General features: G+C 36.9%; 1 protein-coding gene and 1 long non-coding RNA gene across 2 annotated transcripts; one reads left to right on the plus strand and one right to left on the minus strand.

The window, feature by feature from the left end:
* The first annotated feature begins 2,376 nt into the window (after positions 1-2,376).
* Positions 2,377-27,112, plus strand: SLAIN2 (SLAIN motif family member 2). Its single transcript, XM_008641411.2, has 7 exons — positions 2,377-2,590; positions 7,469-7,633; positions 9,057-9,218; positions 10,452-10,811; positions 12,907-13,044; positions 22,467-22,776; positions 24,502-27,112. The coding sequence occupies exons 1-7, from the start codon at positions 2,392-2,394 to the stop codon at positions 24,566-24,568; spliced, it is 1,401 nt and encodes a 466-aa protein (XP_008639633.2). The 5' UTR covers positions 2,377-2,391; the 3' UTR covers positions 24,569-27,112.
* On the minus strand, positions 13,454-17,989 carry LOC108449150. The gene is made up of 2 exons (XR_001865279.1): positions 15,115-17,989; positions 13,454-14,396 (listed from the first exon to the last, which is right to left on the minus strand). It is a non-coding gene; the product is annotated as an uncharacterized LOC108449150 (long non-coding RNA).

The following is a 27,112-nucleotide window of genomic DNA, read 5'->3' on the forward strand; positions in this document are numbered from 1 at the left end:
GCCTTGCTCTTGGTCCTTCTGGTTTTTGTAAAATCCAAATTAGGCAAAGCAAGTAGAATTAAGTCAGTCACAAAACTTGAGATTGGCTGTTCTTTGTCAGGTGGGATATTAAGATCACCGCTTTATAATGAGGCTTCATAATTGCATGATGTACAAGAAACTGCCCTGAAAAAGCTGTTTTGTCACTGCATCAATGTACGTGTGTGTTGAGAGGTAGTGGAGTTGCATGAAATATGTATGTTCTCAAGTTCTATCTTAAAGTCTAAGTTACGAAACAAAGATTGATGAAGGAAAACAGTTGACTGGAAAGAGGTGGAAGAATATGCAGTATGTATTTGGTCAGAAAGGGAGGTGGAAAAGAGGGAACTGTGTGAGCCTGGATTGCTTCAGTAAATAAGCTGCTTGTGAAACAAATGCAACAGTTGGGAATTCCTGAAAAGAATGAGTTGAAGCTTAAAATACCAGGTGCAGTTTTGATTAGAACATTCTTGTAGGTTTGTTGAAGGTACCCCTTTTGTGTGTTTCTCAACGAGGACATGCCCTTTAATTTCTTGCCTTTTATACTGGGTACTACTGTAAACACTTTGAACGTGCATGGAACTTGTCAAACGCAGCAAGGCATGTCAGCTATCCAGAGAACTAGGAGTGAGTCTGGCCTGTACTGGACAAAATTTGGCTTTGTTGCCTTTGACGCTTCTTTGTATTGTATAAGCATACCTTAGGACAGAAAGAAGTACAGGCAAATACTAAAAAGACAGTAAATTTAAAGTTAGTAGATAGTAAATGTTAGATAGTAAATGTTAAACATTACTTTTAATGCTATGGAGATAGTCATAGAAATAAGAGAAAGTGGCATAATTGTTTACACAACTGTGAAAATTGAGCAACTCTTGTGCTTTTCAAGGATCTTCAGGGATATAAATACATGAAGGGTTTTTAGCTTTTCTTCTAGGCTGAGTGCCTTTGAAGATTGTGGGCATTTCTACAAAATCAGCTATAACAGACAACATGATATTTGCCAAAGCATAAATCCCTTGAACTACAGTAAGTGGCAGTGACTATTTGGATTGTAACAAACAGCTTCATTTTTGTTTTAAAACCTGGCAGCCAATAGATATTTTCTCTCCTGGATTTGCAAGCATAGCTTGCTAATTTCAATGTTAGAGGGAAGAGTGTTTTGGAGCTTGCTCTTAACAAAGACCACTGTTTTTTAGACATGTTTCTTGGGAAGCTTTTGTAAGAAGTGAACTTAATGGTAGTAATTACAAAAAATCTCTAAAAGCTATTGTAACACAAACGGAGTTCAAGTTCTAGAATTACAGATGAGAGATGAGATAATCTTGTAGAGATGAAAGTTGTGGGAAATAACTTCTGTGTTGCTATTGTCATTGGCATAAAGGGAACAACTTTTGTTATATGTTTTGTACAGAAGCATGTCTGATTAGACTGTCAGATGTTCCTCAGTTACTCTGTATGGCATACAATCATACTCGGAATATGAAGTCTGTCATTACTCCTAGAAGAAACTTGTTTAGCTGTTTCTACACATGACATAATCTCTAGTCAGCATTGTATGTCTTGCAATTCACTGTTGTCTTTGCTGAACCACATTTCCAAGTTTGGTTCTAGTCCAAAGTAAGGCTTAAAGTTCCCTGGTTTGGTTTGAGTGTGTGATTGGTTATGACTTTTCCTTTAATCTGTCTGTTGAGGGAGGAGATGTTTTCAGCTAAATTTCTAGAGCCTTTAAACTGGACTGCTACTTTCTTCAGTCATGGAATGCTGATGTTAAAATAAATGAATGGAGATGCTGACAAAGTACATCTGCCAGCACATCTGGGAGAACAATATAATCTCGTTATTTCTCTCTACTCTCCTGTGTGCATTATCTCTTTTTCCTTGTTGCTAATGCTTGATTGTATACCTCCTTAGGACAGAGATAGTCCCTTTGTTCTGTGTTCAAAGAGTACGAAAAGATCAGGTGCTAGGATAGAAATAATAAAAATAAATTGTGCATTGTTCAAGGCTACTGAAACAGTAGTTGTGTTTTGTGTACTTTAGCACTGCTCCTTGGCTACTAAGATGCTTATTGCTTCCTTTGTTTAGGAAAACAAGAGTTCTTTATTGTGTAGTGCTCAATTTCCTTCCTTCAGGTGAATCTGAAACGATTAATCCTCATTTGTAGGTTTATGTGACATTGTGAAATTGTCCATCTACATAAAGTGTCTGAAGTCCTTAGGTAGCCATATGTTATCACTGTTATACTCTATCCAAAATGATTAATTTTAGGGTCAAATCTGTGCTTTCTTTATCTTTTGGGATTGTACTATAGTGTAGGTAGAGTATAAAAGCAGAAATGGCATACTATGTGGTATTTTCTTGCATGCTCATCTTATGCTCATTTTGTCTGTCCTCATAAATTATTTATTTTCTCTCTTTTCCAGGTTATATACATCTCCAAAGAAGAAACTGAATCCAGTACAAAAATGTATCAGTCCATTAGTTTGGTGCAGACAGGTACTGGATTACCCAAGTCCTGATGTTGAATGTGCTAAGAAGTCACTGATCCACAAGCTGGAACAAACAATGTCGGGTGAGTTTCTGCACACTAAAACCACTGGGTTGCGTGTATTTATTTTGAAACAGAGTCAAAATTAGCTGATGGTTGTGAGATAAGACATCTGTCAATTACTTGTGTCTAAAGCTTTCATTATGGTTTACAAACAGTCATTAATTTCTACTCATTTTCTGGATTGTATGAATGAAATAAAATGAAAGAAGGCATTAGATCATGAGTCATGATTTCAGAGTTCTATAATACCTGCATAGTTTGGTCAGATGTTTTCAGGAAAAACCAATGTTTTTAACTTGAAAGTTTTCTTGTTTTTTTTTTTAAATAGAAGCCTGTATTAAGGTATCATAATTGTTAGGTGCTTGTCAGTATGTTAGCATGGAACTTGGTTTTCTGCTAGATTACCTATTTTATTTCATCTAAGGAAATTGAGGCTTAAGTTTTTGAATACTTTGGGGAGATGATATTGATTTCTTTTCCTCCCATCCCCAGTAACTTAAGATCTAGTTACAGTCAGATTAAAAAAAAACCCAGGGTTCATTATTCTTCCTTAATACTAACTAGTTGGTTATAGTCAAAACTGGAGCGTGTTTGACCCTGTGACAATGAAAGTCTGCATTCTCCATCCTTCTACTACCAGCCTTTTTTATGTCAAACCAGTAGCAAAACGCTGAAGATCTGATTAGAATTCTCTGTCCATCTGGTTTCTTGCTTTATTTTATTTCTTTGTTGGAACCTATTTTTTTTAAATGATGCTGAGACAACTTACTTTCTTGCTATTAATAGCTATTCTTTTCCTGTTCCATATTTCTGTAGTCTGCTACTGCTACATGTTTAACTGTTATCCTCAGGAATTAGCAGAATGGTTGGACTTGAGCTAAGGGTGTATGAACATGCAGTTCCAGTAGTGGTTCCAATGGCCACCTCCTTTCTATGGAACGTAAACTTTGTGCTGAGTTTATTTGACTGTAACTTTTTTCCTATCCTTGTATTGTTTTATGGAGCAATTCTGTCTTTATTCTGGTTTGTGCTGAAATTGTTCTTAATAAAATTTGAATCTATTTTTTATTCTTGTAAAAATTATGGGCATAGTGGTGAAAGTGCCCTTAGTGTGAGTCACCTACGATCTTCCCCTATTTCTTGTGCTTTTTTATGCTGCCTGGACAAATGTCTATTAAAAATGTACCTGAACAGTTAACATAATCTATGGCTTGCTACAGGCAAAGACTGAGATTCTAAACAACGAAAAGCACTCAGATCACAGGCATTTATAAATGATGATACAAGTTTGGGAATCTGAATACCACTGAGTATTTAAGAATGGATAGCAGTTGATTGACCTAATTCTGTTTCTGGCTTAACTTCTTTCAGAACTGAGTAGAAGTGTTCCAGCAGTACCACAAATTCTGTTACCCCTAGGGTATCTTTAAAAATTCATAGCTGAAGCAGAATGGCAGGAAACTTCCCTGTGAAATGGACGCATTTGAAAGTTTTATCAAACAATGTGTTTAGGTAACTTTACCTATTTTTTTTGTTTCCCCCTAGACCTGAGGATCTGCTTCTGGCAGTGATACTTGCAAGAATACCACAATTCATCTATAGTACTAATAGGTGGAAATACTTACAGTAGAAAAGATGGGCACATGCTGGTTGGAGAAGATTGCATGTAAAAATGAATTTTTAACAAAATAGAAAATTGTCCTTTAGAGCAACCAGCCTCCTTTACAGATTTAGGGTAGCAGGGAGCTTCACTGGAGAAGACAAGTAGTGTTTCTTGTAACTTTGTGTGTATTTCCTACTCCGCAACTTCAGGAGTGTCTTGTGACTTGCATTTTGCATAGTACTTGTACCTCATGGACCCATCACCTAACCTGTTACTAGCTACTGGTGCAGTTCATCGATTCTGGTCCCAGTCTCCATGGATAAGGCTTTTCACACTTGTGTAACTTTCCTGAATCCTTGCTGATGATTCTTTTGCATTGACTATTTTTACATTGTCAGTTGCTGTTGTTATGTCTTTCTAATCTTAATATCTTTTTCCTCTTTTTCAGTCTCAAATGTACTCTCATATTTCACATTTTCTTCTTCCATTATATTTTTCATTGCATAATAATAAAGGAGGGAAGAGCAGCTTTCAGCTCCACGCTACTGAGAGCAGTTACTGATGCACAGTGCCTTGCCAGTAGTCAGTTCAGGTTCACAATTGTAGAGCAAGTCATGCTCAGTATTGGAAGTGTGTTCAGACTAGAGGGAACTTTAGGTATATTCTGCACTCACATTTTCCAATTTCCTACAGCGAAAGTGAGATTCATGACCATTTCAGCAAAATCATAGCTAAAAGGAATTAGATGCTGCAAACTGTTTCTGGATGTTATAAAAGAAAATTTACGTTAAAATAAAACTGTTGATTGTCAACCCTCCCCTCTGGCGTTTTGAAAGCTAATGTGTAATCTTTTGTAAGCCACTGTTTCATCTAATATTAGGATCATTTTAATGTTCAAATTAGTTACCTGTCTTGCTAATTTTGTCTGACACTCCTAATAAAGACCGTATCTCTATTTGTAAAAATAGCAATGTCTTCCTGAGTTACAGAAATCCCTGTAGGAAAACCTTTAGGAATTCTGGTCCAGAAAAATGGTTTGAATCCAACTTTTTTTTCCTGGGAAAATGTATCATGCTGAAGAAGGTTCACATTAGCTAGGATGAAAACTACTGTATGTATCAAGTCTCACCACATACCAGAGCAAACTTTTTATATGTAGCAAAAGCATGCTAAGTTTCATCCAAAAAAAAAATCTGTGTATGATCAAATACTTTGTATCATTATGGATGTATACAAAGAGCCTGTTTTGAAGGCTATACAGTAGTACAATTGTTTTCTAATTTGTGGTTAGTATTTTAAAATACTTATCTGTGTAATAAATACAAAAGAAAGAGCTGTTGTGCAGACTTACATTTTAGGGATTTTTAGTGATATTTTCAGCAAGAGATGAAAAGTAAATTATTTTTTGGTGTGACAACAAAGATTCAATTGGAATAGATGCTTTGGGGTTCCTTTGTGAAGTTGATATCAAAGGCCTCATCATAATCACCCAGCGTAGAGTGACTTGTAATTGCTGGTTTTGTTTACTGAGCTTTGTAATAAAATAGAGATTTCCCTTTTGACACTCAAAATAAATTGAAGGTACCTCATGAATACTTGCTAGAATTCAGTGAATTCACAAATTGCTGAAATTAACACCTATTATCTAAGACTTGCAGTGAAAGCTGGAATATAAGCCTTCCATCTTTCATCTATAACTGTCATTTCACTCTTAACTAAAACACTGGTAATATTAGCTGGTTTAGAAAGGATCTTTACATGAGATGTAATTTTAGGAATTTGCTGCAAAGTCAGCTTTAATTTCTGCTGCTTTTGCCTCTGTACTACATTCTGCTATGGGCTAGGTTGGACAATATGTTTTTTTGGGGGCACTCTTAAAAACTGGTTAAATGATGCAGTCAGTTAAAATACTCTAGATATTTTTCAACTTAAATCTACTTCAGTAGGTCAGATAATAGTGCAGCCCCCACCATTGTTTGCACTGGACAACTGAGGATATAGTGACCAAGAGCAAAGCGGGTGGGAGGAGCAGCCGAAGCTTTGCTGGGCTTTGCTGCTGAAAGCAGCATTTCATGCAACTGTAGTCTGTTTTGGCCTCTAATGTCAAAGCAACAATAATTTTTAGTAAGGAAATTTGGGTTCAATTTCTCTTTTTTTTTTTTTTTTCTGTCCACTGCTATCAGTAGCCTAATTATTACATTGAAGCCCCTTTTCACTAAGAGAAATGTCACACAGTATTTTTTAATAGCTTACTTTCAGCAGCTGGGTGAGCTGCAACTAAATCTAATCTGGATTTATGTACTATCAAGTTGAGATTTCTAGCTTTTTCATCTTAACATTTTGCAATTTAATTTGTTCTTTTATACACTTCTCTATAAATACACTTCCAGCAGTGAAGCAGCTGATTTTTAGCAAAAGTGTGTAAATATCTTTTGGATCCCACTACCCCTGTTGAAATTCCATTTTCTGTTATACTAAAAATGTACATTTTTGAACTAAATAGTCAAGTAACTAAACAAGTAATACACTTGACAACCAGTGGAATTGCAGTATCTTACTGTTCACCATTGTTAATGTTCACCAGTGTTTAAAATTCATCTGAAAATACCTCAACATTGAAACATGGCAGAGGAAAGCACCCAATTTAGATCTTATATTGCATATGAGGCTGAAGCCTATGGTCAGAATATCCCAAGTCATTAGAACAGAAGGTTAACAGGAGGAAATAGTCAATTTGCTTTAGTCTGGTAGGTTCACAGTACCCAGAAATACAAACAGAAGCATTTGCCTTACTTAATGGTTTTTCATTTTAGCATTTGCTTAGGGAAATTTTGTAGGTGATACTGTTTAGTTATGTGGTGCCAGTCTTGGGGTTACTGTGGAAGTATTGTGTGATCCAGACAGGTCTGAGAGTTCTGGAGAACGTGACTTCGTGGTGTGCCCTGGTTTGTATGTAATTGAGTATAGGATGTATGTTAGTATAACTGAGGTACTACTGCCCTCCTGCTTCTGAGCACCTACGCTGCTGGGCATCTCAAAGACATCAGCTGCAGTGATCTTAGATCTGACTTCTAAAACGAAAAGACTTGTCACTATTTTGTCTTGCCCTCTTCTTCCACTCTTTTCGCGTTATGGTTATATCTAGGGGTGAAGAAAGCAGTGGGAAAACTTCCTGGTGACTGAAGTTTTCTACTTGAACTGCATAGTAATTAAATCACACGGAAGACATAATACAGTATTGTATTTGTTTTTCATTCATTCAGTATAATTCATCACTTTTCCCCTCTTTCCTGCAGCTCTCAAGAGACAGAGTTTGTACAGCAGCCCTTTCAGTGCAGTCAGTTACGCAAGTTCCTATAGTCCAAATACCGGTAGCCCCTACAGCAGTGGCTTCAACTCTCCCTCCTCAACACCAGTGAAATCTGCTTTAGTGAAACAGCTCATACCTCCTGGTACCTCAGGTAAGTCAGTGTGTGTCTGGTCTTTTCCTTACTTCCTCCTTTTCCTTTCACAAACATGCTCAGATAGACAACATTTGCATCAAACTAGAATAAGAAAGACTCCAGAATTTTTCAGTGTTTTGTAGGATGTGTGCATCATACAGTATTTAAACTTTTTAGGAAAAGCTCTTTTACATACTTACTGTCATGAGATACATGTAAAATGTTTTCTTTGGGTGTCCATGTCCCAGAAATCACTGATATATATTAGCAGTTAGACCAAAACACAGAGTTCATTCTGTGGACTTCCAAGTAGCTTCTGGAATTCACCCTGTAAAATTGACAGGGGTGTTAAGTTCCATGGTAGGTGTTCAAAGGTTAGGGGTTGGTAGTTGTGAAGTCTTTTCAACTATCCCATTGCTTACAAACTGAAACATTTGGTATGCAATGTATCCATCAGTACCTCTGACATGTGAACAGTATAATATAAGGAAGAAGCACGCATTGCAGTTAAGCATTCCATGAGACTTTGCAGCCAGCAGTGTAAGCATTAACTTCTGGCAATATTTTATACTTCTATTCTACACTGTGGACACTTCCTTTGCATGAGAAAAATTGATGCCTGGAATGTATCTCTACTCTGAAGTTAGAGTGTTGGCTTATTGTATATAATTTAAATTAGCTTACAGGGAAGGTGAAAAAACATTACATTGACAATCCAGCTATCACTAATTCACTGTGGACTTTTACAGAAGCCTGTGCTGCATGAGAGCCATTACCCAGTTTTTGGTTTAATCTTGGTAGCTCTGCTCTGCATTGTGCTACAATGACATACCTGCCAGGGGGACAGAGATGTAACAGGCAATGGGGTGTCAGCCAGAAGGCAGCAAACAGGAAGAGTTTTTCCGTGTTAGTTTCCATGTTACAGTTTAGCAAAGGTGTGTAGGTGGAACAGGTAGTATTTTCAGATAAACTGTATTTTAAGCATTCCAAATTGAATCAGTTCATTGAATCAGCAAGTCCTTATTGTTAAGAAAGATACAGTCAAACTTACAATATTACAAGGTAGTATGCAGAGATGAGAATGAAAGCGCAGATGGAACCAGGTATGCAGTTGCTTTTTTGTAGAGCTGTGCAAACTTCTTAGCAGTTGAAACATGGTATGATAGACCAAATTACATGCCATAATTTGTTTTGACACTACTGCAATGATTTTATAAAGTTGCCCATTTTTAGAAGGTAATGGCTAAGATTTGCTTTTGTAAGTTACATTTTCGGCCTAGGTTTGCAATAAAATAATCAAATGTTTCAAATGTCAATGTCTCAGTAGCAATCTCTTCAGACTGGTGGTTCTTTTACTAGGAAAGGAAATGCAGGTTCCCTTTTTTGTTTGTTTGTTTGTTTTAATAACAGCAATTCCTGCTACTTTATTTTCTTTCCACAGGTCATCTTAAAATTTCAGGAGATAGAAATCCTCCGCTAAGTCCACAGTCTTCTCTGGACAGTGAATTAAGTGCATCAGAGATGGATGAAGATTCTATTGGGTCTAATTACAAGTTAAATGATGTTACAGATGTGCAAATTTTAGCACGAATGCAGGAAGAAAGTAAGTGAGGGTTTTTTCCTGAAATCAAAGTGGAGCTGTTGGGGTTTTTTTTTTAATTGAATAATTGCAGTAGCACTTGTTTAGTAAGATTGGAAAAGGGGTATAGATTCTACTATGGATGTACAAATATAGTTCACTTGAGAAAGCTGGTTAAGGACTTCAGCCACCAGGCTAAGGAAAGGAAGTTGCTGTGTGGAAGTTTTCTTTAGGAACAATAGACAAAAAAATGCTGGAGAGTATGAATTTTTAAGATACAATATTTGCTAAAAGAGTGGTTGTTAAAATGGACTACAGCCTATCACCATTCTTCTCAGGAGATGGTGCCTTCCCGATGTAATCCAGTCTTGTTCACATCAGTGCTTAAACCGTAATTTAAATTACTAAAATGTAAAGTCAATATGGCAAAGAATAGTTAAGAAAAGCACCTATATAGATGTCTCTCTTTCATTATAACTTTAGTTGAGACTGTCTTCTTGTCCCTCTGAATTTGCAGAAAGTGGTAATAATTTCATTTGTCTAACTAGGTGGTCTCTAGACTGTTATTGCACATCCTTATCAGGGAAAAAAACCAAAACCAAGTGCCCAATATATGTACTTTTTAATAAATTATATATGTGTATTACGCTAATGTATAACGTTCACAAAAATACACAAATATACACAAATTTATAATTTAAAAATATGAAATAAAGACAAGATAAATGCTGTTTTAAAAATACTAGTTGTTCCGAATTTCCTTCCTGTATGCCAGTGGATTGGTTTGCGTATCTGCAGGGGTGTTGGCACCACGCTTCCAAGACCACTGATCTAACAATTCCAGTTTGTCTAGGAGTAGCTTATCATGTTGCTTTTTTGGTTAGATTCACTAATACATTGCAAGAGACATTTTGTTGTGGCTGCTATAATTGTTACAGGATGTTACATGATACCAAAATTATGATGTAGCCTTTGTTGCTGGTATCCAGCCTGGGAGAGATGAACAAGTACATACACAACACACCTAGACTGACGACAGCTGTACTAGGAAAAGGAATGAACTCACCTACTTATTTCAAGTCATTATTAGCTGGTAGATAACTTTTTGGTACTAATCACAATTTATTAATGCCTCCAATAACAGGAGTTAAGGTGAGCCAAATTTGAGTTTGAGAACTGTGCAGATATCTGTGTGCACTGTCTCTAGTTTGAACCGTTTGTGGGCTGGAATCAAGTAAACAATGTTTTTGTTGCCAGGCCTGCGGCAAGAGTACGCAGCCACAGCTTCTCGGCGTAGTTCTGGCTCCTCTTGCAATTCCACCCGGCGAGGCACATTCAGCGACCAGGAGCTTGATGCACAGAGCTTAGAAGATGAGGAAGATGGCACACATCACACAGTGCACCCTGCTGTTAGCAGGTTCTCACCATCACCTCGCAGTTCTCCCTGGCCTTCACCAAAACAATCTCCGAGAAATTCCCCTCGCTCCCGATCACCTGCTCGAAGCATAGAGTACAGTAGAGTGTCACCACAGCCTATGATTAGCCGTTTACAGCAACCTCGTCTTTCGCTTCAAGGCCATCCTACAGACTTGCAAACTAGTAATGTCAAAAGTGAAGGTAAAAAACTGCTCGAAGTTCATTACACAAGTAGTTGTGTAGTTTCTCTAAAGGAGTTCCAGCAGTGTGCGGTCCTAAAACTATGTGCCTGTGTAACATCATGGTTTAATCTCTGAATTGCTGAAGAAAGCGCAGAGCAAGCAAAGCTGAAGTTCTCCTGGGGCACCCTTACAGTCAGATGAGTTGATAGACTTATATTTATTTTAGATCTTACCCAGTCAATGAGTATAATTGAGTTTCATAGTGACCAAGGTCTATATTTGGCAGGCAAAAGCACTAAAATAAAGCAGGAAAACTATCATTTACTGCTAGGGTTAGGCCTTGCAGATGACAGAATAAAATGCAGAGGAAAGTAACTGTGGTCAGATAAGAGTACCGTGGCGATTTATACATGCCTGTAGCCTGTGAGCTGAACACTTTCTTCTGGTTGCACAGGACTCCAGAACTTTTCAATCATGAACATAGTCTTAAAAACATTAGTACTTAACCTCATGCATTTTAGATATCTCAAGCTGTGAAAACTGCTGCATAATAAATAATAAAGTTTGCAGTAAATTCAGTGCAATTATACTATATTGGCATAGAACAAAATAATATAATCCTGATACGATTTTCCTTCTTGAATGTACTTTCTCCTGGTAGCAATCTGGCAGAAACTCCTTTTACTGGGATGAAATTTTGCAAGCATATTCCCATTTCAGCAAACATAGTTTTTATCTGGCAAGTAAGATTTTAAATTTAGAAAGAATATACATTTAGATATTAAGAATTCCTCTTATAATAATGGTTTGGGGAAATTTTAGGTATCCAGGAAAATGTACAACACGAAAGCTAATCAATTACATTTTGACTTAATTGAAAATTCTTTTCCCATTCATTTCTTAAAATGGAAGTCTTAATGCATGCTAGACAAGCTGCAATAAAAATATCCCATGAGAGAAAAGGTACCAAAAGCTAGTATCCCACCTACCAGAAGTATCAAAATAGAGTGTGTGGTCATGTTTCTGAAACAATTCCAAGGAATTATCTTGCAGTGGTTTTTGTGCAATTGAGTGTTGCTTGGTTATTCAGAGTTGATCATGCAGCAGCCAAGAAGAGTTGTTCAGGTTTTGTCTTTTTTTTTTTTTTTAATTTTATTTTTCTAGAATGGTTGGAGGGAAATTTGGTTGACAGGGTTCAACAGTGTACCAGCTGCAGTGCAAAGCAATGCAAACTGCTAAGGGCAGAAAGTACACTTGTTGGAATATTCAGCCAATGCAGGCTTAGTTTTGTTTTCACTTTTAGTGCTTGTGCATGGGTAACATACTTCTTCCCTGCATCCCTCTTCAGAATCAGGTTGGCCGCTCATCCTGTCAAGGCATCTGCAGTCTTTTGTCCGAAATATGTTACCAACCCAGCTCTGCATGGGTTGGAGATACACAGAATGTCATTAGACTTGAGAAATACTTAATGGCATCTTTCCATATTCTGTGAACAGTGGTACAAATATTAGAAGGCCCCTGAAGTATCAGCATTAGCTGAGTAGATAAGTCATATATGAAAGATGAAGCATAACTGGACACTTCAATAATTTTGAATGCTGTGTATAAAGAGGTTCTTTCCAAGTGGGTGGTTGTTATTTGTTGTATAAATGGACTGATATGGGACAAGGCAGTCTCAAAAATTTACTCAACTATGTTGTTTTTACTCTTCAGGCAAGCATTTTGTTTTGTACCTACAAATAACTTTGTAGGTAAATAATTTGAAAACTGTGCAAAACTGCAAATTAGGTTTGTCTGTTCAGCTTTCATAGTAGTACAACAAAAGCCAGAGAACCATAATCCAGATATGTTTCGATTCCAAAACACAATATGCTTGATTTTTTTTCACCATAGGTGAAAAATGTTCATTCTTGCTTTTTTAGATACATAAGTATTTTGTATGTGATAGATTTGAGAAGAATTAATGTAACAAAACACACTTTTAAATTGCAATGTAGTTTTATATGACTAATGTTTTGTGTCACTTACATTTGGAGTTCAATTATGGGTTCGCAATCTGACCTTTGTCCAGCATCAGATTACACGTTGTGGTATCTTTGTATTATTTCATACAGAAAAACTAAGGCGTAGTCTTCCAAACTTGTCCAGGACATCTAACATCCAAGCTGAGTCTGTGAAAAACAGCAGAAGTGACTCAAACTTCCAAGTGCCAAATGGAGGAATACCTCGCATTCAACCTCAAGCCTCAGCCAGTAAGTACCTTTAGTGCTACTTAGTGTAAATTTCAGAATTAAGTGATGGTACTCGGCTGTCTTCCAGTCTCATGGCAAAGCAAAACATTGCATGCCACACTGGAGATGCTAATCTTGATTTTTAATCGGGCCTTTGTGAATCTGTTTTTATGGTACACAAAATACTCAAAAAACATCTGATTTCTTATTAAGGTGTCATTCATAGTTTCCTAAAAGTATATGTAGAAGTAATATAAAGAATATAAATAGAGTATTTGGGCATGTCAAACTGTTTTCTTTCTAGGCTCTGAAAATCACCTAGATGATGTTTATTGCTTTTTTTTTAAACTAGTAAAACATGACCTGAAAGTGTTCATTTCAGTTTAACACCTTAAGTTAACTCTTGTCTGCAGTTTCTTTCCTTCTTTCCTTTTTTTTTTTTTTTTTTTTTTTTTTTTTTGGCACATGGATTATATATCCTGTTGCCAATTTTATTTGCTTCAAGTGTCAGTTACTTCCGAAAAAAGGTTTGGATGAACCTGTGTCTCACAAAACACGTTAGCCCATTGCTGGACTCCTGCTTCCTAGTTTGTCCAAAAGTGCTGATATGACAATGATGCTATTCTCACAAATCCTTGAAAATGGTGACCTTAAAGAAGCCAAAGCAAATGAAAATTAAATATTCAGTGTTTATATGTCAGTATTGCCAGGTCCTGTTGTTTAAATATTTCCTGACCATTTTTTTAAAGCAAGTTTCTGAATTTAATAACTTTGTGTGACATTTTCAAGGGAAGAACACATTATGAATATTATTATGTGTAGAGTTTTGAACTATAAAAATGCTGTGATAAAAGTTCATCAGTAATCTAAATATTTTACAGGAAATGTAAAATAATGTTTGTGAATTAAGGGGTATTTTACCTATAGAATAATGAAGGCATAGTGGCATACCTACTTGGTTGTCTTAAAACTTTCAAAACAATGTGCTAAAGCTACCACATACAGTTAAGTACAGAATAAGGAATACAGACCATGCCAAAGACTACAAGATTTCTGTCTTTGTACAGACTCAGAGCAGATGTAAGGGTTGTGTGGGCAGTCAGTCCCAGGTGTGTGATACTGTAGTAGATAGAAGTTAGTGTGACTTTACCATTGTTCATGTAAGTTACTCCAGCATCCTTTCACCTTGACCCTCTTCTTCCACCTTTTGCAGACACTCAGGTGGAATTTCCAGCTGAAAGGACATCAGTGTGGTTCAAATGCATGACTGTTACGTGTTAGACAGGCTTATTAAAGTATAAAGCACTCGAAACAGTTGGACAGCAGTTCTACAGATGTGCTATTTCAGTGATTCGAAGAATTCTCAAAATGACCTGAAAGAAAGTGAAGGAAAAAATATTTTTAGTAAAAATCTCTACAGATTTTTTTTGGTGCTTTACAATTGAGTAAACTGGGAAGGGAAGAGCATAGAGAGCAATTTAGTTAGCTAGAGGGCTATTTCCAGAATTAAAAGTATATTCATGCTTAAACTTTCTGGAAAGATCAGACAACAGAAGTCTCAGTATTCAATATTTAGTCAATTACTTCACTGCAGGAGCCAAAGTGGTGTGATTGTGTTTATATTTCTTTTTTCAACTTGTGGATGCATTAAGAATTACTAGGTAAATTTGCTTCTCTTTCATAGACTATTTCCCCAAATGTGAACCACTCTAGACCAACTTACATTTAAATGTAAGTTAAGTATCATTAATAAAGGCCAGATTTCTAGCTTTTACAGTTTCCCTGCTCTTACAGATGTTTGTCAGAGTCTTGCTATTGACAATCGTAAAACGGTTTGTGTGTGAAGTCAATGAGTAAGTATCTTTGCTTAGTCTGGATTAAAAAATTTTCTGCAAAACTGTACATTGTATAAAAATTTCCAGAATTGTGTCCTTTTTTATTGTATACTTTCTGTTTTATTGGTTTTATATTTTGTCACTTTGCACAAAGCACTGTTAAATTGCAGCAAATTTTTGTTTTCCCTTGGCAATGATTTCTGGGTATTGGGATTTGAAGCTTCCTCATACACCTGCTAGTTTTGCATGAGCTTACCTTTGCAAGGATGCTGGCTTGCCACCCGAGGTCACTACTTTGCTCCTTGTCAAAGATTTGCGGTTCATAATTTACTTGCACATTTGCTGTGGCTGCAATACTGAACTTGCTATGGTTGCTGGCATTCAAAAATGAGCTAGGAATCCAGTAAGTTTCTGAAGACAATTCCTCTTACAGTTTTATAGCCAAATTGTATTTGTTTGCTTACAGAAGAGAGGGAAGACACATATGATGTGTTCAGAGGTACAACTGTAAACATGAAAACATTGGCATTTTAACTTTTAGCTGCAATGTGGTGAACAATCCAAATTGTTTTTGAAAAGAGACTGAATTAAATAGCAGTTGTAACAATTAGAATCTTCATTTACTTTGATTCTCCATGCCATTCTGCAGAAAATACTTTTTTAATATGAAAGCTAGTACATATTTCACCTTAAAACACTGGAAGATACGGTAATATGTGTGTTCCCCAAGGAACAGGTATTATCTAAAGTGTTAGTGATGGGAAATCCCTGCACTGCGGTCCTACACCACACAGATTGTACAAAGCTGTAGAAGTTGTAGGGTGGCTTCCATGGAGGAGCTACCTGCTTTTGGATTGTGTGTGATGCTTTTGTACTTAGTAGAACTATGAGCACATGGATACTTTTAAGAAGAGCTAAATACAAAGCTTTCTCAAAGAGCTGTAGGTTGTTCAAACTATCAGTAAAGTCTGCTTGCCATGATCCAACTGCTTGGCATGTTCAGAATAAAAGGAGGAAGAGTAAGTTTTGAAGAAACGAAGTAGTCCAGGTCAGTTGATCAGAAGTAAATGTAACTACATGTATTCAGCACGCAGCAGTTGTGACAGGTAATGTCACAGCACGTGGAGCACATCAAGAGCAGCAAGTAGTGTGGATAGACATGCACTGGGCACTTATCTCAAACTGCATGTTTGCTCAGCATTGCTCAAATTGTACTGCCTAAGCTCTTTTCAGTGGTTCGGTGCACAGAAATGTTTTGCTGTTGAGTGTCTATTTCCTGGAGTCTCCATTGAGAAGGAAGGAATTTGATATGTGCATATTTTAAATCCTTTCCATATCATCCCACATCTCTGACTTGCAAGAAGTGTGAATAATGATGGGGGAAGGAAGTTCCGTGAGCAGTAGCATATTGAAATCTTAGTGAATTAGGACAAAACAAATTCAAAATATGAAGGCAGAAGTTGTTCTTCATTTTGTGTGGTATAACAAAAACACTGATTCAATAAAAAATAATGAAGTGGAATATTTGAGGACTGAAGCAGTCTGGCCAGTGGACTGCTTCAGTAAATTTCTAGGAATTATGCTCATATTTAAAGATCATACTATGCTTAATTGGCTGTTCGTATGTATGCTTTAGAAAAAGTTTCTAGGAAGACCATGTGCCAGTTGAGTTAGAACTACATATTGCCACAGGCTGTTTTGGATTAGATTCTAGTTGGGAGAAGGAATAACGTTTTTATTAGTAGAAGGCACAGGCAGAATTTTACTGTGTTGATGTACAATTTAATTCCTTTTTGCTGTTTGTTGAACATGACGGTTTTAGTTAGTTAGTAAGACTAAACTAACTAGACTGTCTAGTCATAATTTCAGCATGATGTTAAAACACGCGATGAATTTTTTATAATTCATAAGATACTGTGTATTTTGCACTGACTGAAGGATAGAAAAGGTGATAGCAATCATTATATGCTATCAAGCAAAAGGATTAACATTTTATTATCAGGACTGGAATTGTTCCTCCCCTGCCTTCTTTATAGTGATATTCACTAGTTGGTGATGGAGTTATTGAGCTTCCTTACTCAGGGTCAGGATCTTTATGCACAGCTGTTCCCCCATCTTTCTTCCTTCTCACTATGGAAGTAAACCTTGCTAGTGCAATCAGTTTTATGCTGGTATAAAACTTCACACACTGAGATAAGCAGAGATGTTTATTCATACATTATCATTTTACGAAGTCTCTGTGTAGTCAAAGCTTTATTTCACTGACTACTTTCCTCCTTCCCCCCCTTAAATATGCTGCGGTGAAAATAGGCTGAGTCAATGCGTTCCTTCTGGCAATGAGTAATTCTCTCCATGCCAAGATTCTGCAGCTCTTGGAACATTGGCTTCCTCTTGGTAACTGGTAGGTAGTGAGGTCATTTCAAGGCAGAACCAGCCCTTGAATGTTACTTGACAAAAGGCAGGACAAGGGAGCAAAGGAGCAATAAAAACCAATCTCCATCATGCTGTGTACATGCTGGCAGCTGGTAAGTCTTAGTATTAAGTCTTCATTTTAAGCTTAAATCCTCTTGCATACCTTTTGAAGAGGGGAAAAAAAAAGACATCTCTCAAGAAGGCTTAAATCTCCATAACTGAAGAATACAATTTGTTTATATGATGATCATATTAGACAAAGATTTCTGCTTTTGTATAATGTTAGAATATTTTTTGAAAACACTTTTAAAATGAAAAAATTAGTCTTGCTAGGTCAAATATGAAAATTTAATTTTCATCTTTGTATCTAATCTTGCTCTCATATTGCTGTAGCATGTTTGCTAGGTGGCTTGTTCTCCCTTAGGTGTTTTAATTTTTGTTTTGCATTTCTGGGCTTTTTGCCCTGCAAGAAGCTTTACTCTTACCAAATCTGCGCATTTTGCACTGCAAAATTTCTGACACACTCCTCTGTAACTCTTTGCCATTAAGAGCAAGCACCATTCACAAAACCCCATCACTTCCAGAGTCATAACAGCTTTTTTGAGTGTTTTACTCACACTGCTCCTTGATGCTTCACAAGTGGATGCAATTCTGAAATTCCCAGTAAATTTAGTTTTCTTATCTTCTTAGACAAATATAACACTTCTTGTCTTTCAACAGCTCTGCAAAGGCAGAAAAATTTGCCTCGTGCTGCCTTCAAAACCAAACAGTTTCTTCAAACTCCATCTACAAAAGGAGGTAATTAACTTACATCCTCTTATCAAGCTCCAGCAAATCTCAAGTAATGGTTCACCTGCATTAAATCTCACATGTTCTAGATTAATAAACTTGATCTTGCAAGTACTGTAGAGATTAACCAAGTGGTCCTTGCTGTATAAAAGTTAACTTCTTTGTCTAAATATTAAGAATAAACTGTGTTATTTAGGAGATTGAATTTTGAGATAAAAACCCAAGGAATGGTGACTTTCTAACATTAATCAGGAAATACGGATTAGAAAAGTAGACTCCTAAATGCATATTCACTAGGGCTGTATTTGTATAGGAATTTTTTAAATTGCAAAATACAGTTTTTAAAACAAAAGGTGTAAAAATACTCATACAATCCTTTGTGCTGGAAACAAAAGCTAACAAATTTATCCTTGAAAAGATGAGTATGGACTAGCAACTTATTTTGCGTGCACTTTTGCTTTCTCTTTTCCTCACAAAACCAGAAGGTTAATCCCAACATAGATTAATTAAGTTTTTTTTGACTCAAGGAATTAGAGACTCTTTTATATAATATTCCAGTTTGCTAATGGCTGAACTTGGCTTTTTTTTTTTTTTTTTAAAGAAGATAAATATTGAGTCTCTAATCCAATTATACAAGTTTTATCTGATTTTTAATCAGCTTTGGCAGACTTGTATGTGACACTGCCTCAGTTTCACATTTAAGGTAAACAGTGATTCTGGTTTTAAGCATAGTTGGTCTGTTGTCTGTTACAACCAAGAAGATCTCATTGTAAAGATCATATTACACTCAAGACTAATTCATGAGTTTGTAGATGCTAGAATCTTTTAAGCGTTGTAAGAGTCATTTGTGCAGACATGAGGGTGGCTGACAGAATGTATGTGTTTCTTTCCGGGGGTTTAACAATGCCAACTCCTTAGAGGCATCTTCATGCCATGCAGAAAGCTTTAGCAAAGTATGATGACTGTGAAACAGATTCACATGTCCTAAGAGGAAGTCTCTTAACAGTTTTCATACTTCATACCAATAGAGTAAAGTTTGCACAATGTTCTGCTTTGGCATAAGACCACCATTGCTATTCCTCTGCAGAGCTTTCTTGGCTTTCTTTCCAGTTGGCCATGCCTTCCTCTGGATGTCTGGAACACTTATTAGGTCAATGGCCTCATCTGAACCTGTAGGACTGTACAGAAAATTAGCTTTTATTTGAGTTTGTATTATTTGTAAAAATGTATTAAACCTTAGAGAATGAGGAACAGTAAACATTGCACTGCCAGTTATATATTCCAGTTTATGGCTGTTGTCATTCCTTACTGCAAATGAGGACCCTTTCAGTTACTTGCTTTGTCTTTTTCAGTTATTTGCTATTTTATAGTCCTTAATGTGTTGGTTTTCTTTCTTCTGATCTGAGATCCTTATGAACGTAGAAGTATTTAGCAGCAATGAAGCAAGACTTTCCTTTCAGAAAAATGAACAGCTGAGCAACAATTGATTTTGCCTTCTTAAAATGCTGTTCATTACGTACCTTGACACCTTTCACACACACTTTGGCTTTTTTTTTTACCACTTTGTGGTAACATCTCCCCTTCTCTTCTCCAAGCTGAAGGCCTCCACCTCTCTCTTCATAGAGGTGCTCATCCATCCTCTGTACCTGCTCCAACAGGTCCACGTCTTTCCTGTACTGAGATGACAGATCCGTTTATTGATTCCTTTAGTTATACCTCATCTGTTCTTTCATGTTGGGCTGATTCACCTCATCATAATGGTTGTGATTTAACAACTGCATTAGAATTTAATCTGTTTTCAAGTTGGTGTGCAGCAGCTGGCCTTGGAGTGCAAGCCAAATAAGTTTGCAACTTCACAGCATCCTACTTTGCCACATGGAGATCTCGTGCTCCCTGCCCACAATCCAGGACAGAATCCAGAGAGGGTAGGACATCTAAATGTCATGACTGCACCATGCTTCTTTTTTTTTTTTTCTTTTTTTTTTTTGGGTTGACAGATGTTTTAATTGTAGTTGTTTGTAGTTTACTTTCTAAGGAGATTGAGTTGTGTAAAGTTATTAAGCACTACCCTTACATGTTTGCATGTTTTTGTTAAACATGGATCAGCTAAATACTATACATGGGTATGCAATTATCAAATAGTCTGTGAGGCAGTACCTCACTCTTTATAGTCCTGTCTTACAGATAGGCCAAACTGACTATAATGAATATCCAAAACTGCTCTGAGACCAAATTCTTTATCTGTAGAACAGAATTATTAGGCAGTTTGCCAGACTGCATCATGTGGACTGCTCTGGAAGACAGTTCATTCCTTTATGTACAAGAATGAATACAGCTCTCAGCAATGTCTGCAATGCTGTGCTGACAGGAAATGTTTTATGAATTGACAGCTCAAGTTTGCAGCATGGTAAAATATGGTCAGCAGAAGGCTAAAGAGAATGGAGAAGACTGATTTACTGGATCCTTACTTCTGCTGGGAATGTGACAAGCTTTCTTCAGTTGCAACGTTTTGTTGCTTATATTCCATACCTAAAAACCTTTTCTCCCTTGTGCCTGTAAGAGGCCCAAAGCTGTATTCAGTGTTTACACACTGGCATTGCTCTGTTGGTAGCTGCTAACATGGTGCTGTGTTTGTGTTCCAACCATTGTAATGAGAAGTTCAGTGATAAAAGCTCCCTATATTTACAGTGCAGAGTCACTTGGAAATTCTGCAGGTTTGATTGCATCAATGTTACAGGCAAGGTCACATTTTAAAAACTTATAATGTAATCTATCTTAGTCCTAGGAGCACTTTGATGCTCTTCTTGTCCAGTCATTCTGTTGTTAATGCTTTCCTTAATACATACTCTGGCTTGACGCCAGCTTTTATTTTAAGGTTTTTTACTTACTCTCCCTGCCACTTAGCAACTGTCATGTGTTTTTGACCTCTCTGTCACCTTTTCTTGTCAGCTTTTCCCATGAGTGGCTTCATGCTGTTTAATATTGCTATCAGGGGAAAGGCCCCCTTGGGTAATGCAGAAAGGAATCAAATCCAATTCACATCTGTAATGAGGTACATATTAATCTTTCTAGATGTTCCCTGTAAGAAGCGGCTTCAAAGTACAGTCTCAAAACTACCAGTTCCTCTATACCCCATTTAGGATTACTTGTCTCCTTTCTCACTCCTCATGTTCTTAATGGATCTACCTTGAAAATGATAATAAAAGCTGTGTTAAGGACCAGCTGCTTTATGTACAACATCTGTCAAAAACAATACAACTTTGGTCTCACTATAAAATGTTTATTTAATAGAGGAAAGAACAGTTCATGCAAATTTACTAAATGCAAACATGTTTTCGTTACGTGATTGATTTTATTGTCCTGTGTTGACTCTTACTGACCCACCCTAATCAGTTTGAAAGCTGGTGAAATTTCATTCCATTACTAAGATTATGGGTTAATTTAAGTATTCTGTTCAGTGATAAATTATGTGTAATTTGAAAATATTTCTTGTACTTGTGAAGAATTATGCTTAAGGTTTGGCATTATCAAAGGACTGTTGAATATTCTGTCTTACTAACCTATCCCAGAAAGGACTTGGTAACAAAACCTTGCATACTAACTCAGGTACAAAGTATTAGAAAACAGGTATTAGTTACAAACAGGTATTAGTTACACTGATAATTTAGGTAATGTTTGTAAGAAGAGGAAGGCTATAAATTGTTAGAGTTGTCTGGTTTAAGTTTCATAGCAGCACCTTAACCTCTTTCGTTTTGGGGGTTGGCTGATGTCATCCTTAATCCAAACTACAGCATTATACCAGTTACTAGGAAGAAAATTAACTCTATCCCAGCTGAAACCAGGACAACTGACCCCATCTTTTTTTTTTTTTCCATCTGCCAGAAAATGTGGGATGTAACCATATCTTTAGATGAATTCTAATTCAGTGGTTTAAAAAAAACAGCATAAGAGAAGTACCAAGATGCTCTGCACTCAAAATTTCATTATTGAAGGCTAATATACACTTTGAATCTATTTAAAGACTGTGTCACACTAGAATACTATATTCTTCAACATGTTCTTTCATGGATGAGAATGAAGTTTACATGTTTCTGAAGCAGTTAAATTTCTTCTTAAGAAATATCTTCTTCTCTGTTTCTTTTGACTTGATTGATAAAAGTTATAGCCAAATGAGGATTACTTACAAATCCAGATAAATATTTGTAGTAAGCAAAAGAGGGCATTAGAGTTACAATATCAAAAACACATGACAAAGAGGACATCTGAATTCCTGTTTCTCATTGCTGCTTGGTTGGCTGTATTCCATTACACATCCCATATTGTTTGTATAATCACATAAAGTAATTTCCAGTTTTTAATTTCAGTAGTATTGTGACATAAGCTGAAAGTAATTTCTGTATTTTCCAGTACCTTCTTCGAGTAAATTCCGCTCGCCTGCAGCACCGTCTCCCTTAGCTCTCCGACAGCCAGTGAAAGCGTTCAGTAACCATGGACCCGGCTCGGTTGCCTCTCCAGAAGCCGCACAGCTGTCGCACAGTAGTTCTTCACCAGGGCCTCTTGCAGCCCAGAGCTCAGGCTTGCCAAGCCCTGCCAGCAGTATTAACAGTACTACTCTTACCAGACCAGCAGGGATGAGGAGTGGTTTGCCCAGACCCAGTGCCCCTTCCATGGGGGGCATCCCAGTGCCTCGTAGCAAACTTGCACAGCCTGTTCGCAGGTGAGTCTCTGACAGGTAGTCTTAGGTTGAAGTTTTCAAAATTAATTTTGTACGCTATGTATTTGTGCTGCTTCTTCCTGCAGTTGTTATTTTGACCTCAAGGTCTTCAGAACAGAAGTGGAGACCTCCTTGTGAAGTATTTCCAAAATGGTTTTGAATCCAAACGGAGAGAAAAAGGTTCTTGTATTAAAGAGTGAAGGTGAATGAATGAAAGTGAAATCAGTAACGGAAGATACTGAACTAAGTAAATAAAGTCTTAGTCTGGGCTGAGAAGGCAGCAAGAATTTGTCTGCATGTGGTAAAAGTTACCAAAATATAGCTGGCAAGAGAAAATTCACTTGTGTGACACATTCTGGAGTCAGAAGTACTTGCTTCCATAACTCAAGCAGTGGTACCATGGTGAGAGTAGTTTCTCTCCTTGGGCAGCTCTCCTTGGTGCATCTTCCAGAAGGAAGATGCACCGAGACAGAGAAGGCATCCATAGCATTTGCTAAACTTAACATAAAAATCACTGCAGTTAACCCACAGGATGAAACAGAATTTTTAGCTTAAGCACAACTGTGCTAGCACTCAGCTACAGAAGTTTTTTGATGTGTCTTTATGAAAACTACTGCAAGAGAGACTGAGTATTAACTGTGAATGCCAGTTTTCACTGAAGGTGTCAAGTAGAAGCTGACATAAAGAAGCAGTCATCCATGAGAAATACTAAGAATCTCCTTAAACAGAAGGGAAAAACAATTAGTTTCTAGTACTGTAAAAAAAGATTAAATGGTGGTAAATAGCACAGTGGAAAAGTTCTGTTCTGCAGTGAGTGTTGGGCAGGGAAATGACAAATGACTGTCACAGCACTTACTGTTTTGCAGTTGGAGCCAGCACTGGTCAGCAGTATGGAACTTTGTGTAATAAAAAGCAGTTGTTTTGCTAGGAAGCTGCTGATAGTAGTGAAGTGTGGTTGTCCAAATCACAGCTTGTCTTACAGAAAAGTATTTCACTTACTAAACTTTTTTTTTTTAATTGCCTTTTATTACCTTTTTTCAAGTTTACATGTATAGGACAAAGGGAAACAGCCCCAGCTTGCACCAGAGGAGGTTTAGACCAGATATTAGGGGAAATTGCTTCATCAAAAGGGTTGTCAAACATTGGAAGAGGCTGGCCAGGGTAGTGGTGGGGTCACCATCCCTGGAGATACGTAAAAGATGTGTAGATGTGGCACTTCGAGACATGTTCTAGTGGTGGATTTAGCAATGTTGAGTTAATGGTTGGACTTGATGATCTTAAAGATCTTTTTCAGCCTAAACGATTCATGGTTCTATAATGCAGACTCTGTACACAATGCAATAATCAAGTTTCTACGAATGTCAGATTTTGATGTAAGCAAAATGTGACCAAGTAAGGATTTGCCTGTTTATATACATCAGTGAAAAAATGGCCTATTTCAGGTGGAAGCAGATTAGGTTTGCGTTTTCACAGAGTATAATAGCAGTAAGTTTTCTGTCTATTTATTTATTTAGCCTTTTTTTCTGACATGGTAGTTGCCAAGATACAATACATGCGACCTGAAACTGAAAATACTCTGGGGTTTATCTTAAGTAAACTGTATTGCAGAGAAGTAAATGAATTAAGTCTATATTTCAATTATTTATAAAATGTTTAAATTCTTATATATTGTAGGTAGAAACTTCAACAGTTATATATGAAACTGAAAAATATTTCGTTTCATTTTAGATCATTACCCACTCCCAAGACATATGGCAACGTGAAAGATGAGAGTTGGAAAGATGGCTGCTACTGATCTGCAAAGCTTAATGCAAAGTTCCAGTGCTCATGGATACTTCCTCACCAGGCTATAAGACAGCTTGATTAAACAAACTGTTCAGATGTGACTCTTGGGATTTGTAAAAATTCCAAATCTCTCTGTCTCTAATTAGCACAAACTGGCAGAGATTATTATAAAGCAGCACTTTAATGACATCTAACATCAGATGTTTGGTGGTCATACAATCACTTCTACATTAAATTGCTATCAGTTCTGGGGGCTTTTTATTGCTTGCTAAAAATGTTATCAATATGAGCATTTATGAGAGTGGCCAATGTCTGGGCAAAAATGAATGAATGCCAAAGAAATGCCCATCTTGAAAAACGGCACAAGGATAACTATTAACATACATTATCCAAAACTTCATTTTCAGCCTGTTTTAACTCAGCAGAAAGATTGGTGAATATGTACTATTGAAACAAGGCTACATGAATCAGAGCTAATGTTCTGATTGCAGACTGATACAGTGCTGGGGAAATAATGCTTTTGACAATTGTGTGAGATCCTGACTGGGGCGAGTGGTACGTATACCCTTCAGGAAGAATCAGCAGTTACTCTGGAGGATTAGGCAGAACAGGGGGTCATAGCAATGACTTACCGCATCAGAAGGTTTGAATGTAGCAGACACACACAGTGCAATAGTATAGATCACATCTTTCCTATGTTGACTTATTGGCTTTACATACTCTTATGTTTGATTGCCAAAAGGGCTTAGTTCAGTTGTACAATCTATCTAACCTTAAAAGTTCCTGGCTCAGGAAAGATGGCCTTCACTATTGTAGCCACATTTTTAACACATGGCTTGCTATTTGGGGAAAACTTTTTTAATAGCAGGTTTCCTTGCAAAAGAAAGAGCAAGTGATAATTTTGATTTGTTCTAATACCATACCACTATACTTGCAGCCTGCAGCAACTGTAAATGCTTATAGTTAAGGAGAAGGAAACACAACTATGCACTTGTAACATACAAATTTTAAGGAAATGAGTTGACTCTTGATGCCAAATGATATTCATTTAGGTGATGTTCCATGGTATGAGGGAGTTTTCTGTATCCTATTTTTTTACTTTCATCCATTTCTTAAATTGGTTTGTTTTAAATTGTAAATATTTTTACAGAAGATATTGCCCATGTAAGTGTGTTTAAATATGTACTTTGCCTTACATATGTGTATCTTACATTACTGGTAACAGAGTATGAAACCTGCTATGTCTGTTTACAAGCTATTAAACTCCTCTGGTGACTCTGACTTACTCTAACACATTTTGCTCAGAACAACTGATGTATTTAGCATTGAACCATTGTTTTCTGTTCTGGAAGACATCATGCAAAAATCTGTAGCTAAAGTTGTATTGGGTGGGACAAAAAAGGGATTTTGTTTGAAGGTTTTTCAGTATTTTGGATGTACAGTTGATGAAGTAAGAGAATGTGAGTGGTATATCCTTTGTGCAATGACTGACAAACACTACAAGTTGGATTGGACGGTAGGTAGCCTTCAACTGCATTAGTATCTGAGTTTGGGACTGCTGGTGTATTTTGCCTCCCACCACTAAGAGGATAACTAATCCTGAAATTCTAGCACTTGAATTTTAGGCCAACATTAACATACTCCTGGATGAAAAGCCATGCAATACTACTTGACTTGGAAGAAACCAAATAGGAAGGAGTGGAGACTAATTTGCAGCTCAGACTACTCAAGCAAGCTCTGGGTTGATGGGTGACTTCACACCCCAGACCAAGATCTGTGCTAAGACTTCAAAGTTGGGGTGTCATATATACTGTAATTGTCAGATTTCAGCAGAAACCACCTTTTACCAGTACAGAGCAGTACATACCACTAATCTAGCCTTGAGTCACCTGCAGGTACAGGGAATGGATGTCAGTATCTCACGTCACTGTTCAGCAGAAGACAGGACTAGATCAAATGTGCATATTCTTACTAAAGCCTGATTTTTAATATTTCAGCATTTTACAAATCAGTGCTGCAGTCTTCACTGAAGAAGGGGGAATTTTAATTGGTGGATTTTATCAAACTTTGCTTGACTTACAAATTTTAGAAGTCAGTTTAGATGATGATATTGGGGGTTTTACCATGGCTGCATCAAACTTGCGTACATTTCCTTAAGTAATTCATCGCTTGGGTAAATTCAGCTTAAGTTTTATAGGGATTTTTTTTCTCTGCTATTCCCCCCAAAATACAGCAAATGACTTCCTGAGAAGACAGACTGTTCGCTAGAAAGCCTTTGTGCATTACCAGTTCATTGATATCAGGAAATCCTGGGGCTCTGTGTAGAGATTTACTGCAGAATTGTGGAAATATGGATTTGATAAAATAGTGCCTATGATTTACTTAACTTATGTTTGATATAGTAGTAAGGGTTTTATGAATGTGGATTACTTTTTGTGCCAACAGCTTGGAATTGATGTATGTGTGTAGGCAGAAGGATTTATTCTGCTCCCAAAGTTATTTAATTTTTTTTTGTGTTTGAATGTTTTTGTAAGTGTTAAAAGTGTAAAAAAAA

This window comes from Corvus brachyrhynchos, unplaced genomic scaffold (assembly GCF_000691975.1).
Source record: "Corvus brachyrhynchos isolate BGI_N302 unplaced genomic scaffold, ASM69197v1 scaffold17, whole genome shotgun sequence".
NCBI classification, from domain to species: domain Eukaryota; kingdom Metazoa; phylum Chordata; class Aves; order Passeriformes; family Corvidae; genus Corvus; species Corvus brachyrhynchos.